This window comes from Notolepis coatsorum (assembly GCF_963971535.1).
Source record: "Notolepis coatsorum genome assembly, chromosome: 6".
In the NCBI taxonomy this organism is placed as follows: Eukaryota; Metazoa; Chordata; class Actinopteri; order Aulopiformes; family Paralepididae; genus Notolepis; species Notolepis coatsorum.
The window spans coordinates 222,039-249,559 of NC_140170.1; the positions used below are offsets into that span (position 1 = coordinate 222,039).

A 27,521-nucleotide genomic window follows, 5' to 3' on the forward strand; every position below is an offset into this window, starting at 1 on the left:
TTTCCCCACTAGCATTCACAATGGCGATGGAAGTAATAATTAGAGCCTCAAAATGGGTGGTAGGTGGGGAGAGATGGCATGGCGGGCTGCGCCTCCCACCAATTAGGGCTTACATGGATGACATTAGTGACCAGGACAGTGCCTTGTACAAAAAGGTTACTAAAGAAGTTAAATGATATCAAGGCTGCTAATTGTCTCCATCTGCTGGATGCTGTTTATCATGGCGTGCTGAGATTTATTACTGGCTGTAAACTCCTTACACATCACTGTTTGCTGTATTCCTTAGTTAATTGGTCATCTCTCTCCATGCGCAGAACCTTGCACTGGCATACTTTCATTTACAAATCCATCCTAGGTCTGCTTCCCACTTATTTATCTGTCTATCTACTTCGCAAACAGACCCGTTATAGCTTACGCATTCAGAATATCATCACTTATTCCATCCCCTCAGTCCGTACTGAGCGTGGTAAGAAGGCGTTCTCCTACTCTGCCCCCTCCACCTGGAATACGCTAAAGCAGAGTCTGAAGCTGGCCAGCTTAGTCCCCCTAGCGAGTTTTAAATTGATGTTGGGTGTCTTGGAGAGAGCTTCTATGCTCTGCTCTTGTTTTTAAGGCAGAATTGTTTTCTCCGCCCCCTCTTTGGCACTTTATGTTTTGTGTTGTTGTAATTTATTGTGTGTTGACTGGTGAGTGTACTGTTGCTGTTTACATGTGTAACTGTCGTATGGGCTGCTGTCTGAACAGGTCGCACTTGTAAATGAGACATCGGTCTCAATGTGATTTTACCCGTTTAAATAAAGGCAAAAAAAAGAAAGTAAAGTAAATCGAGAAGCATTTCATTGATCAGAGGGATGGTAGTAGAGCGAAGGTTTTATGTAGATGAGGAGTAAATTCCATCTATAGGGGACAAGCCAGTGAAATGTTTGGGTAGGTGCATGGTGTATAATGAGGAGTTGAATGATAGTGAACAGATAGAGGATAGAGAAGTCAGGGCTTCCAGGCAAGGTGAAGTTATGGTGTTTACAGTTTTGTTTATTCCCTAAGTTGATGTGGCCATTGTCAATATATGAAGAGCCAATATCAAAAGATAGAAAGGCTTGAGAGATTAGTTAATTTGTACATTAGGAAATGGCTAGGAGTTCCTTGTGTATTAGTAGGGTGGCATTGTATGGGAAAGGGATTCTCTAGTCTAGTATACCAGTAAAAGAGGGTGGAAAGATTGCGGTCAGTTAGGTTGCAATGGGCCTGGTCTACAAGATACACTACACGACCAAGGTACCCATGTACATGTCAAAATACTTCCCAAAGGTCAGTGAATACCACGATCACAACACCTGAGGGAGCTCCACAAATCATGTTAAACCCAGATTCGGCTCAAACAAGGGACTAAACACGTTTCGCAATTATGCCACATCAATGTGGAACGCCCTACCCAAAGCTGTAAAGGAATGTGAATCACTACCCACTTTCAAAAACACTCTCAAAGAACACCTACGGGAGACTGCAATTCGAAACTGGCCCCTGCAAATGTCCTAACCCAACCCCCTCCAATGTACAGTAAATTACCAAGTATGGTTGTCAATATTCCAATGTACAGTTTTGCTTGTACAGTGTTCCCCCCCACCCCTCCTGCCCAACCCCCCCCCCCCCCCCCCCACCCCACCCACCGAACCACCTCCAATGTACAGCCCCCCCCCCCCCCCCCCCCCCCCCCCCCCCCCCACCCCACCTACCCAACCTCCCCCAATGTACAGTTTTTACGTCAAATGGATATACTCTTTTCTGGACTCTTTTTGTATCACAAACAGTACTGTATTTGCAAATCTGGTATGTCATAAATGTATAGATGTAGCAGTACTGTATATCTGTATGTCATGTATGTCATATGTCCTGATGAATTGAAAATGGGGGACCCTGATGTAAACAAGACGAAAGTCTTTCTCTGGTCTGCATCCCCTTAACAATTGTGTGTATTGAGCTGTACTGTATTGTACCCATTCTGCAATCTGTTAATAAAGTTTTCAATCAATCAATTAATCAATCAATCAATCAATCAATCAATCAATCAATCAATCAAACCCGTCAGAACACCAGGCAGACTGGCAGTTTCTATACGTAATGACCCTTCCTTATTTTATAGTGTCCTTGCCTGTGGATAGGAGGAGTAAACCCGCCAATGACGCACCTTGTGTTGCTCATGTGACAAAATACAGGAAGTGAGACAAACCGAGGCGAGGTAGGGCATCAGGAAGGAATTGAGTTTTAATTTCACATTTAGAAATGTCTCAAATAGAACAGATGGATTGGAGGCTCTTGTTAAAGAGCGACTAAAACAGCTGTTGAGGATATAATTGTAATAATTGAAAATATGATTAACGTTTATTAGGAGAAGGATTCCCGGTCAAAATGGCAGATCGAGCGTCAAAACAAGCTGCTGGACATCCTTCTGAAAGCCAAGATATAAAGTTACAAAGAGCAGGTTTGTGTTTCCATTCTGTTTTGCAGATGATTTGACAGGTTATGGCTGAACGAAGCAGGTAACGCACAGCACCGTTAAATATCAGAAACTAGCAGCGGGTGTTTTACTCGCATATGTATCCTTTCGCCAAATATCAATACAAGAACTGTAGTAAAACAATAATCCAAACCACATGTTTCCACCATGTATGCTTATAAAGTTATAAAGGGAATCTATGTGCAGCATTTGTGAAAGCTTTACCTTTACCAATAATAATGGTCCTGGAAGTCACTGATGTAGGCTAGTTGGTTCAACTTCATAGTACCCCCCCCACCCACCCCTCTCCCAATGTACAGTGTCGTCCCCCTCGAATGTATATATTTTCTTTTAGGATCTCTGTTAAACAGTACTGTATATTTGTATGGTCTTTTGAATGAAGAATGGAAGGGGCTCTACGTAGAAGACGTCAATGCTGCTTACAATACTTTTTTGAATATCTATCGGACACTCTACAATAAACACTGCCCAATGGTTCAATATAAATGAGAAAGTAATTACAATAGAAAACCATGGATAACAAAGGGATTAGAGAATGCATGTAAAAAGAAAAACAAACTTTATAGAGATTTTATCAAATGTAGAACGAAGGCTGCTGAAACAAAATACAAAGTGTATAAGAATAAGTTCGTATTAATTATGAGACAGGCTAAGAAAGATTATTACAATAAATAGTTAGGCGAAAATTAAAATAATATTAAGGGCACATGGGACATTCTAAATAAGGTAATTGGTAAAAAATCAGCATCCACAAAACTGCCTAGCCATTTCCTTAGTAATAGTAAAACTATAAAAAAAAATATGAATGAGGTGGTTAAGGGATGTAATAGTGTTTGTCAATTCAAAAATAATTATTTTCTTTTCTTGTTTATTATTATTTAAATTTTTTCTTGTTTAATCTGTGGATTGTTTGTTTCTTTGTATATGGTAATCGATGAATTATTTTGTGTAAATTAGGTTGTACGCCAACCATCAAGTAATACTTGTTTAGTTTAGGAATATGGGGCAGGTAACTATAAGGATTATTCTTCTTCCTGCTCCTTTTGCCCATGGTAGAACGTTATTTATGATTTTAATGAATACTGTATGATTGTATTGCTTCCATGTGTGTGGTGTCAGACCAGTTTAAATTCTGCACTGTCAAGTTTTCAGAAACTAGCAAAGATTATTCTGGTTGACAGTTTTCCTGTTATTCAATTCTCTGTTCATCCCTCCAGACCCCCCACAGCTCTCTGTCTGTAAAGAGGAGGTTCCCCCTGAGCAGCAGGAGAGGAGCCTCAGTCTGGACCAGGAGGACCCAGAGCCCCCACAGCTGTCAGTCTGTAAGGAGGAGGTTCCCCCTGAGCAGCAGGAGGGGGGCCCCGGTCTGGACCAGGAGGACCCAGAGCCCTCACAGATTAAAGAGGAACAGGAGGAAACCTGGATCAGTCAGGAGGGAGAGCAGCTTCAAGGCCTGGAGGAGGCTGATACCAAAGACTCCATATTCACTATAAGCTGTGTGAGAAGCCTCCATGATCAACAGCAGGGTCAGTCCCCACATCTTAACCAGACTGTAGACTACTACAAATATTAATGTTTATTAAAGGCTAGTACATTTTTATTCTGATTCAAAATTAATATGTGTGTTACTGGGTAGTAATTGTTTATTGCTGGGTTTGAGTAGGAGCTAGTAATTAGGTCTGAATTTGAAGTAAAACACAAGATACTTGTGCCCTAAAGATAAGGATAAGCACTCAATGAAGAAACCCAATCCCGGTGCCAAACATCTATGCTACATATATATATATGTGTGTGTGAGGGGGGGTATGATTAGGGTTGGGTACCGAACTCGGTACTTACAGTATAAGGGTACCGATTCACGTTAGATCAATCAATGCCACATTTCAGTACCTTGAGAGCGATTAACCCTTTGGGTGCCATTAACGTAGAACTACGTTTCTGTCGCCCGACGGTTGTGTGCTGGAAACGTAGATTATGTTTTTTTCACGGTATTTCTTTTATTCGCTATTGCCATTCATAATTCAGCGGGGCACCTTGTGCATGCTGTACTGAATGTGTCTGAGCTGGCAGACAATCTTATACCGCCCTCTAACGCCTTCGGTCGCTATTGCACTTCATTAGAAACAATGTCGTTTAATTTCTCTACCGAGCTGCGGCGTGGGGGCGGGTCCTAAACACTCAGGCAAAACATGCGCTTGTAGGGATGGCTTGGACAACTGACCCCGCCCGCCCGTTCATGTGCAATGCCCAATAACGTCGGAGACAGGATCGCTGTGGATAACTGGAATGGCGATCAGATAATTGGATTATTTTTTTTGCATTACATCAGAGACCAGGTAAGGACTCTATATATCCAATCTTGCGTTGATCTGATATTTCTTTGTCCCGCGATTGAAGCTGTCTGTGTGTGCTGTGTGTGGCTGTTTACCGTTGGGTGCAGGGGGGGGGGAGCGCCGCGCTCCAGGGCCCATTTCATGTATGCACGAGGAGACATAATAATGATAATCTAGCGTTGATTTCAGCAATATTCGATAATCAGGCGAAAAATGACAACGTGATAAGTGGATTCCACCAAAACGCTATTTTCACGTCTTTTTCCTGGAATTACTCAGAAGCACCCAAACTATATTCATATTCAAAACAGTGGCGGCTGGTACTACTTACCGTCGTAAGGGCGCAAGGGGGGGGGGGGGGGGTGAAGGAGGGTGGGGATCCCCCCCCTTCATAGATTATTTTGTCAAATTAATTGTGCAAATAGTAACTTTTGGTGAGTTGTTCTACATTCAGGTAACATTAACGAACAAAGGGACAGCTACAGTATGTAAATTGTAAAGCTATTTCTTTTAATTCCAGTCGAACATAATGTAATGATCATGATCATACTACGGAGAGCTCACTTCGTTGGAGAGAGAGAGAGGTAGAGAGAGGAGATCGATGATCTCTTGCTCTCTCTCTTGCTCTCCTTCACACAGCACGTGGAATCCCAAGCAGATCACACCTAGTATATTACTGTATATGAATAACTTCAGTATGAGACTATGAGTACAGCATATTTTGCATATTGTTAAAAGAGCCAAGGCTGGCTTGCGTAAATTAAACATGACTTACCATCAGAAGAGTTGACATTCAGCTGTCCACAAAAAAAATAAAAGTGTTTCATATCCTTTACTCCAGTAACAGTCCATGGGCATGTTGTATCTGTCCCGTCATTTGAAAAAGCAGGCATGATGATGGAAAACAAAATACGCATTTACATGACTGCATCCAGCTAGCCATATATAGCTTGTTGTTGTTGTTGTTGTTGTTGTTGGTGTTGTTGTTGTTGTTGTTGTTGTTGTTGTTGTTCTTACAGAACCAGCTAAGACAGAGTATAGCCTTAACCCTTCGAGAAGTGTCCATATAAATCAATTTGTTAGATCCAACACTGTCTGAATGTACAGCATCTCGTGATGATCTCTCCAACTCCTGAGAATACACTTCTTATCTACCATCATCCCTGTACCAAAGAAACCCTCCCCAACATGTCTCAACGACTACAGACCGGTGGCACTCACCTCTGTGGCCATGAAATGTTTCGAGAGGCCGGTCAAGGATCACATTTGTGCCTCCCTCCCCAGTGATATGGACCCTATGCAATTTGCATACAGGCCAAACAGGTCCACTGACGATGCGGTCTCCCAGGTACTGCACAGCACCCTCTCTCACCTTGACCGCCAGAAGGGGGGCTATGTGAGACTGTTCATTGACTACAGCTCAGCGTTCAACACCATAGTCCCCACCAGACTGGTGGACAAGCTGATCGAGCTGGGTCTGAGCTCCGCTCTGAGCGCCTGGATACTGGACTTTCTGAGTGAAAGGCCCCAGGCGGTCAGGGTGGGGGGTCAGACCTCCAACACCATCACCCTGAGCATCGGGTCCCCCCAGGGCTGTGTTCTGAGCCCCCTGCTGTACTCACTATACACACACGACTGTGTGGCCAAGTTCAGCTCCAACTCCATAGTGAAGTTTGCGGACGACACAGTGGTGGTGGGGCTGATCTCGGACAACGACGAGAAGGCCTACCGGGAGGAGGTTGAGGTACTGGAACGCTGGTGCCAGGACAACAGCATGCTCCTGAACATTGGTAAAACCAAGGAGCTGATTGTGGATTTTAGGAGAACACAGCAGGGGACACACACACCACTGAGGATAAACGGGGCTACTGTGGACAGGGTGAGCAGCTTCAAGTACCTGGGGGTCCACATCTCAGAGGACCTGACATGGACAACACACATACTCAGTCGTAAAAAAGGCGAAGCAGCGCCTCTACCACCTGAGACAGTTAAGGAAGTTCAGAGTATCTGGGAAGATACTCCAGTCCTTCTACTCCGGAGCTGTAGAGAGCATCTTGACTGGAAACATCACTGCCTGGTATGGCAACAGCACGGCACAGGACAAGAAGGCCCTACAGCAGGGGTGCCCAACCTTTTTTGAACCAAGATCTACTTTTTAATTTGCCACCTAGCCGAGAGCTACCAGCCCAAATTTGTCCTACTCTCGGCTAAGATAAGATAAGATATTCCTTTATTGATCCCCTTGGGGAAATTCAGGCATAATAGCAGCATGGGGGAAGGGGGTACAGGTAGTAAAAACAACACAAGCCGTGTAAACAAATAGGTCAATATAATTGACTATCTAACTAACTGAAAAATATATTCACTGTCATATATATTATATACCCATTCAATATGCACATGACAGAAAATATTATATGCCATATAATATTTTCTGTCATGTGCATATTGAATGGGTAATACTATTACTACTAATACTAGCCTTATGCACCTTATGATACTGTGAATATATTTTTCAGTTAACTAACTAGACTTGCTGGAGCATTTGTTGATATCAGTAGCTAGCCGGCTGGCAGGCTCACCGAGGTCCCAGTGTCCCACTAGAGACTAGTGTTTACAACAGCCACGGGTGCGGGAGGGAGGAGGAGCAGCAGACGCCGCAGCTCTCTCCGGTTCAGTTCGGCTCACTATAGGAGGTCGAACGCGTCGAAAATATGAAGCAATACTAACTTTACTTTTCTTCATAGCTAAATCAGACAGTCAGCCAGTCTATCAGAGTGAGTGCTCAGTTGATTGTTCCCGCTGATCATACCTGCTGAGTGCTCACTGCTCAGCTCGCGTGAGTGACGTCATCGCGTCATCACACGCCTTGGATAATTTAGGAGTGAAATGCGAATGCAAGGCTTGAAAGCACTACTCGCAAGCCCGCCCCCAGATAATATTTACCAATCGCAACGGCCAATTAAAGGGGCAATTCGCGATCATCTCGTCGCAGTGTACAGCCCTGGACTGTAACTTCTCACGTTTATTTCACACTCTGCATACACACTGACAACACACACACACTCAGTTCAATGGGCATGAGAAAACATGTGTTTACATTGCCAAAGCAAAAGTGGAACAATACAATCAAAACAAAAATATATGTACAATTAAAAGGGAATAGGAATGATGTGTAAACAGAGCTGTCACATTGCAAAATGGAATACAATCAAAAAACAATTCCACAAAAAGGTCTGTCAACAGTCACTGATAGTTCTCCTTTATCTTGTTTTTTTTATTTTTTTATTAAATGTCTCTTAGTGAGAACGCTGGCACTGGGAAGAGGTAGCTAGTTTTTCAAAGTCTGGGTTGTAGGAGCTGGTTGCAAGCCTCAGGCAGTCCACAAGATGGTCATCTGTCAATGTGGTTCTGTACTTGGACTTGATGATCTCTTCATGTGAGAGAAAGCAGACTCACACTCCCAAAGCAGACTCACAAAATGGGGGACCCTGATGTAAACAAGACGAAAGTCTTTGTCTGGTCTGCATCCCTTTAACGATTGTATGTATTGAGCTGTACTGTACTGTACCCATTCTGCAATCTGTTAATAAACTTTTCAATCAATCAATCAATCAAACACAGGTAGGTTGATCCAAAAAATGCTGTTAAGTTCATGGCACATCTCCTGAGGTTGGGGTACTTCTCAGGCAGCAGTAGCTCCCAGAACTCTGCCTTCATCCCTTGTGTTGCCCTGGCTTTAATCTCAATGTCAGTTTGAAGTGTGAGGATCTCGTTCTCCACAGCATGGCTGTCCAGATTAAACAGTGTGGCCACTTTGGATGTGATGTCATCCACATCTACAGTTCCAAATGGAAAACACATGTAGCTTGCAACAGGTTCAAGTATTGAAAGGTCTGTGAAGCGCTTATCAAACTCTGACAAGATGCTTTGAACTTGCTCCTCATAATGTGTGCTATCAAACTGTGCGGTGTCCTCACCCTGACGTTGAAGTTCTGCTTGCATGTGAGGAAAGTTGCGCGCAGTGTTTCTTGTGCATCGTTGTATAATGCTGCTCCAAATTACCCTTTTTCGGCACAGCCACGGTTTGTTTGCAAATCAGACAGACTGATTTTGCGTTGAAATAAACAAAAAAGTAAGCCTCTTCCCACTTTTCATGGAAATTATATGTTTTTGGTTTTTTGGCTGCTCCGGTTCTGCTTGCGGCGCTGACGCTGGTGCTATCCGGCAGCTCGTGGGAGGCGGCGTTGGAGCAACTCCCTGGCGGCGCCGGCAGCTCGTCGGAGGGTCCTGGCTCTGGCGGCAGTGAAGTCTTGCTTGCGTTGTTGAAAAGTAGCGTCCTCTGAATGAACCTCTTTTTAGCTGGTGGTGTTCCATTCATCTTGCAGTTTTGAGTGACTCAAGGCTGGTCTCAGAGCCATGTTTATACTGTACCTGCCAGGTGATGGGCCCGACCCCCACTCATGCCACTCCATGAAAACAAAGGCATCAATTTGCATCCCTATGGGTGAAGCTCGCTGTCCGGAATGTACGGAATGTAGACGGTATCGATTGGCTCAGGCTGCCGACTGCCTGTTATACACAGGACTGCTCGAACGTGTGTTGTCCTCCCCTCCAAATCAAATCAAATTAAATTATTTTCCAAAATAATCTCGCAGTCTACTTGAAACCAGCGCGCGATCTACCGGTCGATCGCGATCGACTGGTTGGGCACGACTGCCCTACAGAGAGTGGTGCGCTCAGCCGAGCGTACCACGGGTATTGCACTACCAACCCTGCAGGTCCTATACAACAAGAGGTGCAAATCCAGAGCCTGCAGGATAATGAAAGACCCTCGCCACCCCAACAACAGCCTGTTCACGCTGCTGCGGTCAGGCAAACGAAGAGAATGTGAGAAACACAATCCCCCCCCCTCTCGCTCTGAATAATATGCATATTAGATCACTCGGTGATTAACCGCGACGGGCATATAGTAAATAAGGATATAAAAGCATGTTAAAGACGCATTTATTGGACGCGTTGCGCGCAGAGTTTACATAGAAACAGGGCGACTCCCGACAGCGTGACATCATCACAACAACACGCGAATAATATGCATATTAGATCACTCAGTGATTAACCGCAACGGGCATATAGTAAATAAGGATATAAAAGCATGTTAAAGACGCATTTATTGGACGCGTTGCGCGCAGAGTTTACATAGAAACAGCGCGACTCCCGACAGCGCGACATCATCACAACAACACGCAAGGTTGTTAGGTTGTTTCTGTTTCGGTGATATATTTTCGGTGAAAAAACTCTTTCGGCCGAAAGCCGAAAGACAATTTTTTTGCCATTTTCGGCCGAAAACTTTTGGTGCCGAAATTTCGGTGCATCCCTACATTAAGGCATGACGCATGTTTGCTGCTAGAAGCCTCAAACATAAGCGATTTGGGAAGAAGCCATTTCTTTGAAAGCATTCTGGGTTATTCAAGAAAACATTGAAATTGTCAATGAATTTCAGGCCGTGTATGAGACAGGCAGACCCTAACCATGAATAAAAATTTAGGAGTCGACTAAAGGCTTCTTGTCCCATGCGAAAGCATGCAATTGGTCCACTGATGGCCACATCAGTGTCTATGTACATAGACTGATGTTTGTCTAGTGCAGGGGTCAGCAACCTTTTTGACATGGAGACAGTGCCTGTTTGAAATATAGTTGTAACTAGTGTGCCTCAACAATATTCCATGCATCGTAATATTTTTTTCTCATAATCAGGTCTTTTTAATGATAATTTTTACATTATTACATCATTATTGTTATTGTTATTATTAACAATATTATTATGATGGTTGTATCAACCCTAAATCTGAGTTGGGGGGGGGGGGGGGGGGGGGGGAATGCAATGCAGACAAACAGCTGCATACAGTGCGACCATTTCACTCACATTTGCCCATTCATTTTTGGACACATCACACACCATTGGTGTGTGTACTGTACGTGTGCTGTCATAGCTCCACCTACAGGCCTAATGGAGAACACCAGGATGTGAATGGAGGGTGAATGTGAGGTATATCGTGTAAATAAGTTTTGATTGATCGCAAGACTACACTGTAAAAAAAAAATATAATAATAAGTTACCAGAACTTAAAAATATTGAGTTCAGTTACTGTGCATTAAAGGCCAACCTCTAGGTTAAACCCTACTGATCAATTATGGGTAGTTTACATCATTGGTATATAATTTCATTATTTATTTATTTCCATTTGACACCGGAAATGCCACTCTGAAAGAGTTAAAAAGGTCCACGCACGAATAACATGCACGCGCGAATCAAAAAAGCTTATCAAAACGCCGACGTCACAACAGGTGTGGCTTGCATATTAATGAGCCGAATCTAATGTTGCTTTTCCACTAAAATAAAGTACTCAGTTTGTCTCCGTGTGGGGAGGCGGGGCTGCTGGTGATCAGCATGAGAGCTCCAGAAATGACACGTGAAAAACTGCAGACCACTGATTGGTCAGAAGAGAGACGCGTGACGTCACTGTTTGGGGAGTCAGAACGAAAACAGAATGTCCGCGCCGCCATCTTTAATGTCTCGCGTAGGATATCTTTTGTGTGTTTGCAGCAAGAAACGAGTGCAATAAAAAAGGATACAGTCACTGTGTATTCTGCCTCATTTATTGATGAAACAAAACCGACATCAACACAATTTGCCACCGAGCGGAGAGTTTAGTCTGACAAAAAGATCGCTGATTAGTTACGCTTGTTGTTGGGGGTTAGGGACGTAACGTTAGTTAGCCTAATGCTAACGTTAGCAGATAGACACGAGAGGCTATCTGTGTAGAATAGACACAATGAGGTAACGTTAGCGTTAGCATAATAGACACAACGAGAGTCTGGTTAATGTTGTTATTGATTGATTGAAAACTGTGTTTTACTCTGGCTTGCCAAGCTCATCATAGCCCCTTTCGTGACTGATGCACCGAGTGAAGCTTGTGGACTCGACAACAGCGGCGGCCGCAGGGCGCCGGAGCCCGCAGCGCTAGTTAGCTCATAGCTATCGTGTAACACTAGCCTTTGCGGGCTCGGGCGCCCTGCGGCTGCCGCCGCCGTCGCGTCCATGGGCCCCCCGGCAGGGCACCCGTGGGGTCGGGTCGGGGTGTACAGAGAGGAGAGAACCATTTTGGGTCGGCCGTTCATGCCGGCCAGCGAGCCGGATGTCGGGATATGTTGTTAGCACAATAGCTACCAAGCTAAGCTATGTTATCTACTAACGTTATAAACACAATGTGTACAACGACACAATGATTTACATTATTACAAATATGGTAACGTGGTTAGCTTTAGAGATGGATGGATGGCTATAATCACGGAGCAATAGTGAGGTGAAACAGATACATTTCCATTCGGCTAGTAGTAGCAAGCATATATCTATGGTAGCAAGGCTCTCTGCCTGCCACTAGCTGTGTGACTCTCAGCGCCCCCTGGTGATACCCCTGGTGACCAATACCTGTTGTGACGACATTACACGTGCACGTTATAAACCATTGATTAAAATATGCAAGTGCATGTTGATTGTGTTGGGCAGACAAAATGTTTTGATAAAAACGCTAAAACTGGGTCAATTTCAATACTTTTTTTTACAATTCTTCATGAAAGTCACTGTTGGCCTAGTCCACATTGTTTATTGAACAAAAATACAACGTGGAGGTTGCACTTTAAGGTTTTCAGTTTTCAATCCATAATAAGTTAACAGAAAAATAAGTACACAACCACATTATTTCAACCTAATAAAACTATGTTTATTGTCATTGTTTTAAGAACACAAGTTGACTTGGTAATACTCACATTTTGAGTAAAAAAATGGCTTTTAACATGTGCAATGTTCAATGAAATAGAAAAATAAATAATACAATTTGTTGATTAATCCCACTGGTCACAATGGTGACCGTAATAATGTTTTTGTTATAAGGCTCTGCAAATGTTACTGAATGATGTAGCAATGTATTTCCAGCTAAATTGAAATAATAAACAAATAAAGGGTCTCAATTAAATATGTGGTAGTAAAAAGAACCTGTGGGAGGATTTCAACAAGATAAATGCGACAACAGTGCAAAATATTTCACTATAATATTTCAATTTTTTTTTTTTTTTTTTTTTTTTTAACTGCTGCCCCCTGTGCCTATGCAAATGCCCCTGCGTGCCTATGCAGGCACGCGTGCCTAGGGTTGCCGACCCCTGGTCTAGTGTGTTCATTAAACGTGTGAAATCCTCTTTCAATGTCTCTGTGCCCGTCTTCTTTCGCAGGATGTCAAACGATCCAGAGTGAATGACAATTTTTGTTATGCCCGGTCTGATGAGTGTTGGAAGTATTTCGGCCAGCTCTTTCACAGATGTGTTGTCTAGACATATATTTTCTGTGTTTGCCATTTCCACATACCTTGTTGTGGAATCTCCAATCAGTATGCAGTCTGTTTTCTGTGTGAGGTTAGCATTTTTCTTTCCAACAGTTCTGGGGCCATTTGTTTTTGGATTAGGCCTAGTCTGCCGGTTCTTACCACAGTCCTGTGGCCTTGGTGAAGCCTCGCTAGCTGTACCACTAGCCTTCTCAATAGCCGGCATGTTAACGCTAGTCTTGTACCGTCGGCGTCGGCTTCCGCAACGTTCTCCTCTGCGCATGGTAGTCTCTTCGCTGTTAGCCGTTAGCTCAGTCTGGGTCGTGTTTGCTAGCCGCGTCGCTCGTGGCTCTGTTTTCCTCGTTGTCTCGTCGTTAGCATGTGCTCCGATGTGCCGGCTGTTAGCTTCGCTAGCATTAGCGTGAGCTCCAGCATGCCAGCTGTTTGCTTCGCTAGTGTTAGCGTGAGCTCCGGTATTCCTGCTATTAGCGTCGTTAGCGTGAGCTCCGTTACGCTCGCTGTTTGCTTCGCTAGCGTCGTTAGTCACGCTTCTAAGTCTCTTTGCTTTGGGTGTTGAACTTGATATGCGTGTTTCTGAGAGTAGGTTGAAACTATTTCCTGGCGGTAACGGGGGTGAGGTAATAGTCGTGTTCCTGGTTAGTTTATTTCTCCTTTTATCCTTGACGGTGGTCCACTGCTTTGGTCTAGCTCCTTGCTTGTGCCAGGGACCGTCTTTTGGGTGGTGCTGTTCTGTAGCTAGCCTAAGCCAGGTCTCAATCATGGTATCGTTGGCTATATTTGTAGTAGCTTCAAAAATAGAGTCAATGAGTCGCTCATCCTGTTGGATTTGGTGCAGGATAGAAACTCGAGCTCTACAATCCTCTTACTCATCCTCAGGCAGCTAGTACATTATGCCTTATTTCTTGTCTTTTCAGGTTAGGCTAAACTGAAGCTAAGCTAGGTACTTAGCTGGTGATGGTGGGTCTTGTTTTCTTTCAGCTGGGGTCTTTATGAAGTATTCTCGCCTTTCATAAATATCCTCGCCTTCTGCAGTGCCCGACATAGTCCTTTGTGTGTAGCTGATAAGACGGAGACTTCTTCATCTCGCTGGTCCTCCCACGGAGAGATCTCGCTACTCGTCCTTTCGGCGAAGTACTGCGGTCATAAATCTAAATAAATAAATTCACAGTTCTGGAGAAGTACCATAGGAACTGGGAATTAACGTACAGAGTATTTAGAGTTGAAAGGGCTATAATAAATCATTAAGGTAGCGATAGGCAGAAAAACACGGAGCGACAGTGAAAAGCAGCTTGCATAGCAGAAGCAGGAAGTATAGACTTCAGGGTCCTCATTTATCAATGGTGCGTAGGCACAGATATGTGTGTAACCCGTGCGTACGATCATTTCTAAGCAAAGTGTGGGACTTATCAATTTGAACGTGTGCTTGACATTGTGCGTATATATACACACAACTCAGACCATGCGTACCTGGCGCCCAGCGGTAGAATATGAATACTGCAATGCGGAAATAAGCTTTTGTGCATTCGTTTGACTGACGTGTTCGGTATGACCCGTGATTCATTATAGTTAATTGTCAAATAGCGCCAGTAGTGTAATTATAACAGGCTTACGCGCGAACAAGAGGTTGGCTTGCTTGCTTGGCACGCGGGGGGGGGGGGGGCAGATGCAGAACACCCACCTCCAAACGTGATTAAATATTGTTTAAAATAAAAAGCGAAATACTATTATTTTGTGTCATGTTTCCAAATAAGATTGGTCACAACTAAATGCTTTCTTCTTCAATTTGTTGGTTAGAATAGATTACCTCCTTCTAACATAGTCTATTTGTGAGCTCCCGCACAGACGTGATAATAATAATAATAATAATAATAATAATAATAGCTTCATTTTATATAGCGCCTTTCAAGAGACCCAAGGTCGCTTTACATAGGGGGGAGAATAACAAAGTAACAAACATAGTGGACAGACGCAACATATAAATATGATGATGGAATTCAAGTTCACGTTTTTATTGATCACATAGGCAGGCTATACATGGCGTAGGCTACATGGGAGTGAGATTCATTGTTCTTGTATGCTCTCGTATTATTGTTATAGTATATGCTATTGTCAAGAAGGAAGTACATTATTTTCAATCGTGGCTTTAATTCGTAGCCGAGAAGCAGTCTCCTATAGCAGCTTCATTAATCCCGACCCGTCTCAGCCACAGCATAACTGAGACCGGCTATGGAAACGAATCATAAATAGACCACTGTAAATAAAATAGCCTATAACATTATAAAGGATAGGCTAGTCAAGTCAAGAGTTTTATTTGTCACAGCATACAAGTATACAGTGAAATGTGGGGGGTCTTGCCCGCAACGATTGTGCATAATACACAATAGACCTGTCGCTAAGCCGCGCCCCCTTTGAAAACTCGGACAAACAAAGCCGACCGTGAATGACTGTTGACGATGGCCGCGGGGGTAGTAATTTCTAACACATTATTACCTTAGACCTCCATGGTGATGCAAGCATTAGCTATAGATAACGTCTCAAGCATTACTTACAGTTGACTTGATTGAAGATTACAAGAACTATGACGATAATCCATGATTATTACTATTGCTGATACATTTAGTTTAGGCTAGTGGTCCAACGCAGTATACGAGCTAGACCCGACAGTTGTGTCACTAGATGGGGGAGGGAATGAGGAAAAAAGTGAGAGCTGTCATTCTGCAACCAGAATAATCCACCTCTTTTGTAAACATGCTATGTTGGTTCTTTTGTGACCCAGGTAAATATGCCAACAATCCTCCTCCATAAAGGGGTGAGACATCAGAGAATGGTATGCTGCACATTCTAGTGTACATCAGGTCAAATGATTGATTACACTAACTATAAATGTATAGTGAATGATAGAGACCAAAGTAGAAATACCTAATAATAAAATAGACCTAGTAATAGGGGGCGACAGTGGCTTGGGAGGTAGAGCAGTCGTCTGGTAATCCGGAGGTTCCCGGTTTGATTCTTGCTCCTCCCGGGCAGCGTGTCGAAGTGTCCTTGAGCAAGACACTTAACCCCATTGCTCCTGATGAGCAGGTTGGCACCTTGCATGGTTGCCTCCACCGTCGGTGTGTGAATGTGTGAGTGAATGGGTAAGATGTGAGAAACAAATTGTAAAGCGCTTTGGATAAAAGCGCTATATAAATACAGCCATTTACCATTGACCAAAATACCTGTAAATCACAGTATATGGGTACAGGACATAGCTTTTCTTATATTTAATATAAATATAAATAAATGCATATACAACACATTCTCAAGATAGATCACTCTGATTAGAAAAGAAAACCCACAACTAAAGTGTACATAAATAGCCACTATTTTTAATATATACAATAAATATACATGGATTTACAGTTACACAAATGGATGTACGATATAAAATACAAACAGTGCTGGAATAGCAAACAATATCATGTGTTGTTGTGATATATCTATGGTAATTTAACATTATATTCTTGTAGCCAAATGAATGCTGTGACGAGGCTTAAAATTGATTTAGTCCCAACCGCAGACCCATAGTTCACAAATCGAATTAAAATGTTATCGCTGGATGCACATCCTCTACATTGTCAATCTCCTGACCTGTTAGTCATACAGTCACAACATTTGCTGTGATTATTGATGACCCTTGGAAGGAGAAACATGTTGATTTTGGTTACCCTGTAACCCTTCTTCTAGTACCTCCATTATGGATTAACACTTAAATCGCCAAAAACGCTGGAACACGTCTCCGCCATGCTCATTCTGCCAAAGACGCTGGACCACGTCTTTGATATCAATATTTCAAAAATCTGTGATCGAAATCATATTTCTCCCCCGGAGACATGAGATGTACTGTTGAGCCCCTCTCAACTCTCCAACGGTTCAAGAGCGCCATCTGGTGGCCGATCGGCGGATCGCCCAGGGCGGAAACAGGAAGTGGAAGCTGGTGCTCATTTCAATTCGGTCCGATCACTCGGTAATAGTCTCAGGACTCGAGCTGGACACAACGGATAGCAATCCGTTACCAATAACTCGATAAACAACATGATTTGGACGTATATACTATTATACAACCTGGAAATGGATTGCATATTTGTACATCCCATAATAGGAAAATCTCTGTTCCACGCTCATCGCCCAACGGCGCGAGGAAGCTACGGTAAGATTCAGCGTTATTTTTCAATGTGTTTGATACTAACTGCTCTAATGATCATATCACCCACACTAGATGAATCATATAACGTTGGCCACAGAATTATAAACGACCCCCCCCCATCCGGTCATCATCAGATCATACTTAGTAACTTCTAGAAGCACGTCCAGTTGAAATTTTTTATCTCGCGCAGATTGCTATCAAACTGTATTTGATCATCAATATAATGCATTTGGAGCTATAAATCACGTTCTGGAGAAAGCTGCAGAAAACGATAAAAACGTACTTATACTTTAGACCGTATTTTAGTATGAATATGTGAATGAAAAAGTATAACGTTGCTACACCCTGAACAATAGATATAGGACGTTAAATGGGCCATAGTAATGTCAATTTAGCAATACAATTTAAAAAGTTATAGCCCTGCAAAGAAGGGGAACTTCTCCATATTAAATAGGGCTGGCGAAGGATGGTAAATTATGAATTTAAGCATGGCGATCAAAGTGTTAATAGCCTGGTCTGTTGACATTTGCAATATCAGCAACTGTTGTTTCTGTCATCTACCCAGTAAAATGTGAAAGTAACAGCAAAGTGGAGAGATTGTTAGGCCTTGGATGCAGTCTGCACTCTACTGACTGCATTACTAAAGCCTTATTTTGGAATTAAACTCTTCAAACACTATTAGCCTCACAAGTCGGCCATGATAGCAAGGACTTCAGCCTCCTGTCAGGGCTGCACTTAAATGTTCTTGTATCTTGTACTTTACTTGAGTATTTTCATTATAGGGAACTTTGTACTTTCACTCCACTACATTTCAAAGTAAATATTGTACATTTTACTCAACTACATTTATCTGAGCCTCCCCCCAAAAAAGATTTAGCATACAAGCCATGGCATAAATTGATGAAGATTAAGTACTTTAACATTTTAAACCAGCAATCTGAGGGACACAGAGCAGCATAACTGGACAACTTTAACAACCTTCAGGTCAATATATCCACAGGCCGGCACTCCTCATCTGGAGTAAGAGGGGAGGAGAGAGGGGTGATGGATAAGGAGAGGGGTGATGGATAAGGGTGAGAGGGATGAGGAGGAGAGAGGGATGAGGGGGAGATAGGGATGAGGGGGAGAGGTGAATGAGGAGAGAGGGATGAGGGGGAGAGGTGAATGAGGGGAGAAAGAAATGAGAGGAGAGAGGGATAAGAGGAGACAAATTACTCCTTGATGTTCCTAATTTTTTCTCTCGCTGCAGCTCCCACTGTTGCAAGAATTTGGCAAGATACTAAAGAGAAATAAAATGTCAGATGCCTTCATACAGTCCACATATTACCCCAAGCCCTTCACTGCTACTGCAACAACCTATGGCTCTGCCAATGAGTCAAAGGCCAAGCAGCTGTACCAGGAGACATTTCCAGATAGGCATGTTCATAGCTCTGGCCTCCTCCTGCAACCAGATCTCCCCTTCCTTGGGGCAACACCAGATGCTATAATATGTGACAATGGTCAAACAGGCTTGCTTGAGGTGAAATGTCCCTTTGCAGCAAGGGCCATGACGGTAGCAGAGGCAGCCACAGCCATAAAAGATTTATATGTGCGTAAAGACGGAGAAGACATGCACATCTCAGAGAGGCACAACTGTTATTACCAAATTCAAGGGCAAATTCAACTTATGTGACTTTGTACTTTTTACAAGAAGAGATATATATATATTGAGAGGTCATGATAATGGCTGAATTCTCGGGGGAGATGAAAGAAGATGTTTGTGAGACCACCCCTCCAGAGCTCTTCCCGGAGGCTACTGTACGGTCCGCTCGGAAGACGGAGAAGGAGTCCGAGGGAGAGACGCTGTGATCCGGAGTCGCTGGTTTCAGCCATGTCTCCGTGAAGCACATGATGTTACAGTCGCTCACCTCTCGCTGGAATCGAACCCTCGCCCGAAGATCATCCATCTTGTTTTCCAGCGAACAGTAAGATGGATGGAATTGCCGGTCGGTAAGCAGAACTTTTTAGCCTAATTCTGATTCCGCTCCTCCTTCCGCTGTGTTTCTTCTTTTGTCCTGCCGCCGCCGTTGTTCCTTTCTTTGCCTTTGTCTTTGTCCCACCTGATCTCCGATGGCTAATCTTGGCATAAAGTGTCGCTAAACTCTTCTTTCTGTCCGGAGTTTAGGTCCATAAGTGACTGGCGGTCGTATGACGTCCCCGCCAGTGTAGTTTTCATAAAAAAGGTATTAAAAATAAACATAGTAACTAAAAGTATGCACAATCTTCGCGGAGCAAAACCGATGGCGACTGACCTGGGTCGCGCCATCATCACATCATATACGCAGGGGTTCCCAACCTTTCTTCCCCGAGCCCCACGATTCCTTGGATATGATATAGGCTATACATGGGTCCGTCAGTACGGAGATTTAGCCATTTGAGAATAGGCTATTATGGCCAAACGAGGGCCTATAACCTATAAATATTATTAAATGTTTTCATAAGCGTAAAGATACAAGGACAACAGTTATATTAACGATCAAGTTGGTTTACTGTGCAGGCTTCGCGGGGCTCCGTGTGACGTCTGTGCCATGCTGCGTTATGCGCAAATTACTGTTGCATAATGTAGGCTATAGCTATTATATCTAATTTATATAGGCTACCTACCGACATCAAAATAGATTGTATGCCTCTACAAATCATAATAAACCATGCAGGTAGAAAATTGACAGAAAATCCGTCGCGATTTGGAATCAAATTGACGGAGAACTTTAATCCCTGGGTATTAATCAAACGAAACGAAAAAAGGCAGTCATATTCCAGCATGGTTATTAATGACACCAACGGCAAACAGTGGTTCTGTTCCGTTAGGGGCTCTGCTTGGCATCACTACTGCACTCCCTCGCGTACGTGCACGCGCACTGAATAAAGACCACAAATGTACCTTTAATCCCAATATTCGTCTGACCACACCCCTCATCAGCCCACCTACATAAGCAGGGGTGTGGCCACCTACTCACCTCCTTCTCGCTTTCACCACAAGGAAGAAGTGCCTCGGTAGATCCCCACACTTAACACCATGATGGAAGAAAGGATTAGGAGCAGCTTTGGGAAACAAGGATACGTTGACATCATATCTTTATTTTCTCTCTCACTATTTTCGAGAAAATACGGCGATATTGTCTTCGTACTGGAGTGTCTGGAAGATGATGATCATTCTAAAAACCCTCCACCGGTTTTCGTATTGGGAGCACGCCGCTGCATGCTTCTCAACTGCAGTTCTTGCTGTGTTTGTTGGGGTGAAACCTGTCAGGCCACAGCTGAACTGTCGGACATGCCGCTGTTGTGAGAAGCGGTGCGTTCCAGGTTGGGTGAGTAGTGTTTTTGCTGGCAGGCTCCACTTGTCTGTTAGTGCTATGGGGGCTACTTGACAATGTTTATGGAAACCGGCCCCAGGCTAGGGTCCTTTGTTCAGCCACCTAGGCGACAGAAGGCCTTGGTCTGGAGACCATTATAGTTTTAACTAGTGGGCCGCGACCATTAACACTGGTGATCCCTGTGTGTTCTGGACGAGTGGATATCTCTCTGTCACCGTGTTAAGGCCCCATCTTTCATATCCAAATGAGAGTATTCCTTCACGAGGGGATATGTGCATGGATGTGCGATAGCGGCAGATCCATGTTCAAATCAGCTACACAGGCCAGTTTGGTATTGTGCTGATTCCGTCGGGTGTTGGTAAAATCACCGTTGTAAAGCAGTGTTGACATCTTGTTTCTCTGTTCTCTTAAAAAGTGAGGAGAGGTTCAGAACGGCGGCCTGTCTGGGTGAGTGTTATGTCATTGTTTACATGTTCATAGCTTGCGGTTAGCCAGTCAGCTGTTAACTGCTGCGTTAGCCTGCTGGATCGCTGCATGGCCTGCTTAGGTTGGGCCTACTGTTAGCCAGTCAGCTGTTAGCTGCGGTGCTAGCATGGCGTGATCACTAGGTAACGTTAGCTTGCTGCTATAGGCCATGGCCTGGCGCGGGGTAGCTTTAGCTTCTCGCGCGCCGCCGTGAGCTCGCTTCTGGTCGCGTGCGCCGTTAGCTCGGCGTCTCGCGAGCAGGGGAAGTAGCGCCCGAACGGTTGGAGCGGCTTGATGCTATTCTGTTGAACGTGCTTTGATTCTAACATGTTTTACACTCTTGACTACGACGTCATCCTTGACAGGGGATGTTTCGTCAACCCTGCCCTGAGCCAGGACGGCAAGGTTGCATCAACAAAGAGGACTGTAGTGCGGGTTGGAGCGGCGACGCTGCCCAGTTCGAACAACACAGGAGCGGCTGTGTTCCTACGGTGTCTGTGACTGCACTTCGCTGATCTACGTTCCGGGTAGGAACAGGTTTGACCAGACCTTATAACACGTCTTCTGGTTTTACTTTTCTAAATGTATTGTGAATAACGATGTTTTTCCTGAAACGTGTGTTGCTGCAATGCATTTGGGATACGACGCGGGTTATGTGTGAGCTGTTTTTGTCACTGGCAGTTAGCTTCTCCGTGCAAATCGGGATGTAATGATCTGGTTGTTGTGTGAGAAACATCATGGTGTTTATATGTACCGTGTACTCACAACTAAGGTAACTAACCTATGAAGCTATGCTTGGTGACAAGTGAGTAAAAGAATGTTCTTTTCTCAGCCTGTGATGACAATGAACAGTGTGTTCACATATTAACAGGTTTTCCTGTTTTAACTGGCCGTATTGAGGGTAAAATAAGAGGATTGTGTTTCCCCCCGGTTCCCTGGGGACTTTTTCATCCTTCTATCAGACATGTTGTGCACTAATTGTGTCTTTTGTGTGGTAGGGATGCGATGTAACCCCTAGCTTGATTGCTGAGGTTGTGCTAAAACTGCTGGAGAAACTTTATTTTCCTAAAAGAAAAAATGGTTTGGTCGCTGTCGTGTGTGCTTAGCAAGGCCTGTGGCCGATACTAATCGAGAATGATGTATTCTCTCATTGTGAAAAACGGCGTTCCTCTGTTGAGTGTTTTTGCCATTTTTTGTAGGTGATGATGGGTTGTGTGTGTCATGGGACCTACAACTGGGTTGGACTGGCCACAGAAGCACATGTGTATGTTGGACCGGGGCTCTTAGAGCCCTCTCTATTCTGTGTTTTTTCCTTAGTAAAAATCAGATAGCAGGTTAGCTCATGCGCTGTGTGGAGCTGTCAAACGCTTCATAGAGCTGACTATGACTGTCATATTCTCTTTTTGTCATTACATCGTATCATGGGTGTGGGGTCGTAAAGGGGTGAACTGGTAACCTTTCCTCTCCCCCTTGTTTCTGTCGGTCAGGGGTACACCCCCTGTCCTTCAAGGTTCCCGTCACGTGGCGGTTCGGCACGTTACGGGGGGGGGGGGATGGAGTTTCCTGGTTCCACGGCCTGGTATATTGGGCGTGTGCACCGCAGGAATTCCCCCGCCATAGAGTACGTCACCGTGCGCGTCTCTGTTGGTAGGACTTCCGTGTGCTGTTCAGGTCCATGTGATGGATCTGTTTCCGGGGGGTGGTCAGGGCTCCTCCTCACCAAGCGCCTATTCGGGCCTTCTGTGAGTTCGGACTCCTTCTTCCATGTGAGGGAGCCTCCATCAGAGTACAGAGCCTTCCTCCTCAGATTGTCAAAGTGAGTGGACCCTCTAGAAGGGTTCTATTCTATTGTATATGTATTCGATTCAATTAGATTATTGAGTGTGTATGGGTTCAGTGCCTCTTCCCCGGAGAGCCCTAAAACCAATTTTTTACATGGCTCAAGGTGCAATATATTCTTTTCAATCTGTACAGCTCGCGTGGGAAGTCTCTCTGGGGATCCCCGTCTCCCTTCTATGGGAGGGTGGTGGGATGTAAAAATGTGAACATTTTTTACCCCCGGCTGTGTAGACTGGGATACATACTGTTGATGCTTCCTTCTTTTCTATTCAGGAAATGTTGGAGTTAGGGAGTGTCACACCCCTCTTGTCGTTCCCCTGGGCGCCTTGGGGATTCAATGACAGGTCTAAATAGCCTGTTCATTGATGGGGGTGTGTCCCGACGCACATATAGTGCTAGCTCGCTGTAAACAGGCGACTGACTGGCACGCCTTGGTTGCTTGTTGTTGAAACAGCGTTTTTATAAAGCAACTGAGATGGGGGTTTTTCCTCTTCCGACGACCAAATCCCACGACCTGGGTTGGTTTTTCGACGGATTCTCGTTCATGTCTGGGGGATGATGACGGAATGGATCTGAACATATGTAGAGGGGTCTCACGCCCTTGGGGTGGGCCACCAGGCGCGGTTCGCCCGAACGTCTGGGTGGCGCCTTCTTTTCATGTTAAGATCGACACGCATATCTGCCCTTCTCCTGGAGTAGGCATGTCGGCGTGGTTAGGGCACGGGACTGGTTCTGGTCGCGCTGGTCCGGATCAGTTGAACCCGTTGTCCGCCGGGGATGCAGATCTGCTGTTCTGGTACCCTGAGGGACTTGGGCTTTTTTCAGGGGGAAAAATGCCAGGTCGGTCCGGGTGTTACAGGGTTAAGCGCTATGGAGACCCTGGTTGAGTATGGTTTTACTCAGCACTGTCGTAATGGCTTACAGCCATGCCATTCTGTACACGCTCGATCTCGTCGGATCTCGACCGCTACACAGGTTGGTCCTGGTTAGTACTTGGTTGGGAGACCGCCTGGGAATACCAAGTACGGTGTGCTTAGGGGCTGGTTCTCCATTATTTTTCGCTCCTCTCTCACGCATGGCGAAGAGGGGCCTGTGGGGGTGGTTTTTTGACCTCCTCTGGTGACCCTGTGCTTCCCGTACCGCCAGGCCCGGTCCGAAGTAATGTTTCGTCGACCCGTAGGCCTGGGTTAACCTTTTTTTGAAAACTGAAACACTTGTACTGCGGTATAGCCGGTGTATACCCGCAGGTGTGTTTTGGAGTTTTTTCTTGAGGGGTTATAGGAACAACCGCCGCATTGGGTAACACCGAGGTGGTTGATTCCCTGGTGTGTTGGAGCAGTGTCAACTCCCGGGTTCACCGTTTGAGGGTGCCCCTGCACGTTCATGACGTCTGCCAATCGTGTCAGCCTTCTCTGCCTCGACCCCTCTGAGTGGGGGTTTTTAAATGGAGGCTTGGTCATGCAACACCGCCAGCTTACGCTCCTTCCGCCGGGGCGGCTGTGTTCAGCTGTCCCCTCTGGCGCCTGTCTCGTCCGCAGTCTCCAGGCTAGGGTTAACAGCCTGTTGCCTGGTTTTTCCCCGGTGCACTGCCTGCTTCCGTTGGTTAACCTTTTTTGTGTGCTTACGGCCATGCTGACTGCCTGTTCTGCAGGGTCAGTGTGCCAGGCGGTGTACTATTGGGGGGACAGGGCCCGCTCGGCTTACGGCCATACCAACCTGAACACGCCCGATCTCGTCCGATCTCGGAAGCTAAGCAGGTTCTGGCCTGGTTAGTACTTGGATGGGATTCCGCCTGGGAATACCAGGTGCAGTAACTGAGGGGCCTTTGTCCGAATACGCTGGCGATGTGGGGGGCGGGGCACTACGTGCCCACCTGGTGGGGTCTTGATGTTGGCATCATGGACTTCTCCGGGCCCCCATTCCAGGGAGTCCAGTCCTTTTGGTGGGTCTGGGTCTTCCTTCGCGCTCCGCTGCTACGGCCTTGCCACGGGGTTGGGTTTGCCCTTGACCCCGTGATTCTGGGGGCAGTAACGAGGTTGTTCCTCCGTTCGTTCCCGGGTGGCATGCGGGTTGTGCGTGTGTGTAGTCGTGGGGTTAAGCCACGGTCTGCTCACCCTGTGCGTTGAGTTGCTTGAGTGCCTCTTCGCACGGTCGGGTCCATCGCCCTCCCGTGAAGCCCCTAATAGGGGGGGATGCCCTCCATTAGGGGGGGTCGGGGGGGCTCGGCCCTCCCTGTTCTGATGGTTGTGGGGGGCTGTCAGCGGGGTGTATTTGTCAGCCAGCGGCTCCGCTTGGCCTCCCCTTGTGCAGTAGTGATGCCAAGCAGAGCCCCTAACGGAACAGAACGTTAGGTTATGGCTATAACCAAGTTCTGTTAGTTAGGGGTGACGCTTGGCATCAGACGACCGCTGCAGCCCTTGACCTCACCTTGTGGTGAAAGCTTGGGAAGGAGGTGAGTAGGTGGCCACACCCCTGCTTATGTAGGTGGGCTGATGAGGGGTGTGGTCAGACGAATATTGGGATTAAAGGTACATTTGTGGTCTTTATTCAGTGCGCGTGCACGTACGCGAGTGAGTGCAGTAGTGATGCCAAGCGTCACCCCTAACTAACAGAACTTGGTTATAGCCATAACCTAACGTTAACGGTCTTTATTAGTGTTTGCGCTGCCCAGGCAGCAATGGTCTTTAGGAAGTTAATAGATATCATAACCGACTCTGTCAGCCTGTCGCGTATTTCTCCCATAACACGTTCGCTCCGCTTAGTCCATTTTTCCACATTTCATGGGGGTGTTTCATTACCGTATATGGTTAATTACGGGCGGTTCTATATGCAAATACTTAAAATCGTGCATGAGCGCGGAGCGTAGAACAAGTGGCATTTATCAACACGGAGTACTTGCAGGTGTGCGTAGGACCTGTGTACGCATGTGTGATAAATCCAGATTTTTCTGTGCGTAGAGACATTCTAAATTCCGTGCGTAGGAATGGAAATAGAACACTTTCTACGCATTGTTGATAAATGAGGGCCCAGGGCTCCCTAGACCGGCAAGTAGGGGGCAAATGCGCGCAATGACCAGGAAGGGGAGGGGCGAATTGACAAAGACTAAATTGGGATGGGAGAAAAAGTGGATCAAAACAAGTGCTTCAACGTTAGCGAGGCACCCCCCCCCCCCCCCCCCCCCCCCCGGATTGTCCAAAGCCTGAAGCACTCCCCTACGTGAGAGAAGCGCCGTCTTCCAGGGCAACCCGATGAAAGAAAACGAGCACACCAGGCGAACGTTAACCTCCTCCATAGAAGAAGAACGCTAACCTCCAACCCGGAAAACGAACAACACCCGCCGATAGATTTGAGGCTAACTCGAGCTCCGATATTTCTGTATCCATGTAACACAATTATGATAAAATATAACTTCAAAACTCAAAGCAGAGCAAAACAAAACAGACGGCAGGTGTAATAAACATTCCCAGCCCTCCACATTCCCCTTTGGTCAAATAAACATTGCTTCAATGTTCAATGAGCCTGCCGTTCAAGGCACCACAGTTAGAGTAGCACAGTGCTAGCCCAAGCTACGATAGTTCCATGTGTCCATGTTAACAGAATGAACAGAACCCAACGGGCTGTCTGTAATAAGTTAACTGAATTTACGAAGTTATGGCAGGTTTAAAACATAAACATAAATAGCCATTTCAGTAACCATACTGGTATGTCCACTGTTTTTGTCCAGTTGATGGCGAAGGCAACAGAGTGGAGTTTATGAGCTAGAAATAACATTAGTCCCTCACGCTTACAACTGGACTATTATAGCATGCTAAGGGCCCGCGTCCACTTGGCGCATATTTCTGACCGCACGCATCTGTTTTCAATGTATTCCAATGGGGAGGGAGCGCATGCGGCCGCATGCGGCCGCCTCTAGGAAGTGCGCTGCCGTCGGTTTCTTTTCTCAGCTTTTTTGTGCGGCCGAAAGTTGAAACTTTCTCAACTTTCAGAGCGATGCGCTGGGCTCATTTTCAGACAACCAATCACAGCCATTCATCTACCACTCTGTTTGTAACCTGACACCGGAGCTGCCTGCCTGTCTGGCTGTCTCCCACAGACCATTGAGATTCGCGACAAAACTAATAATAATAACTACACGAATACACTACTAAAAAGCTAATAAAAATCAAAGGGCGAACTGTGGTGTCAGGCAATAACTATATATATAATTAATATACAATAAAGTTATTCAAATATGCTATAATATGTGCAAAACCGCGGCATGGCTGTAGATTTCTTTCTGTCATCTACAAGATGCGCTGCATGCCAGCGCTGCCGGCGCACTCCCAGCATGTTTCACGGAGAAATATGCGCTAGGTGGACGCGGGCCCTAAGAGGGTATGGGTGGCAGCACACTTATTGTAGAATGCATTTTAATCTAAGCATACCCTCTGT

At 45.3% G+C, this 27,521-nt stretch overlaps 1 protein-coding gene across 1 annotated transcript in view; it reads left to right on the top strand.

Moving 5' to 3' along the window:
- Positions 1–2,262: 2,262 nt before the first annotated feature.
- Positions 2,263–27,521, top strand: part of LOC311230731 (uncharacterized protein) — a gene marked incomplete at its 3' end in the record, with an annotated part of 63,596 nt that continues 38,337 nt past the window's right edge. Inside the window, exons 1-2 of the mRNA XM_084317090.1 lie at positions 2,263–2,479; positions 3,733–4,041. Of these exons, the coding sequence (XP_084173216.1) occupies positions 2,407–2,479; positions 3,733–4,041 (382 nt within the window). The 5' untranslated portion in view covers positions 2,263–2,406. The remainder of the gene's footprint in view (positions 2,480–3,732; positions 4,042–27,521) is intronic.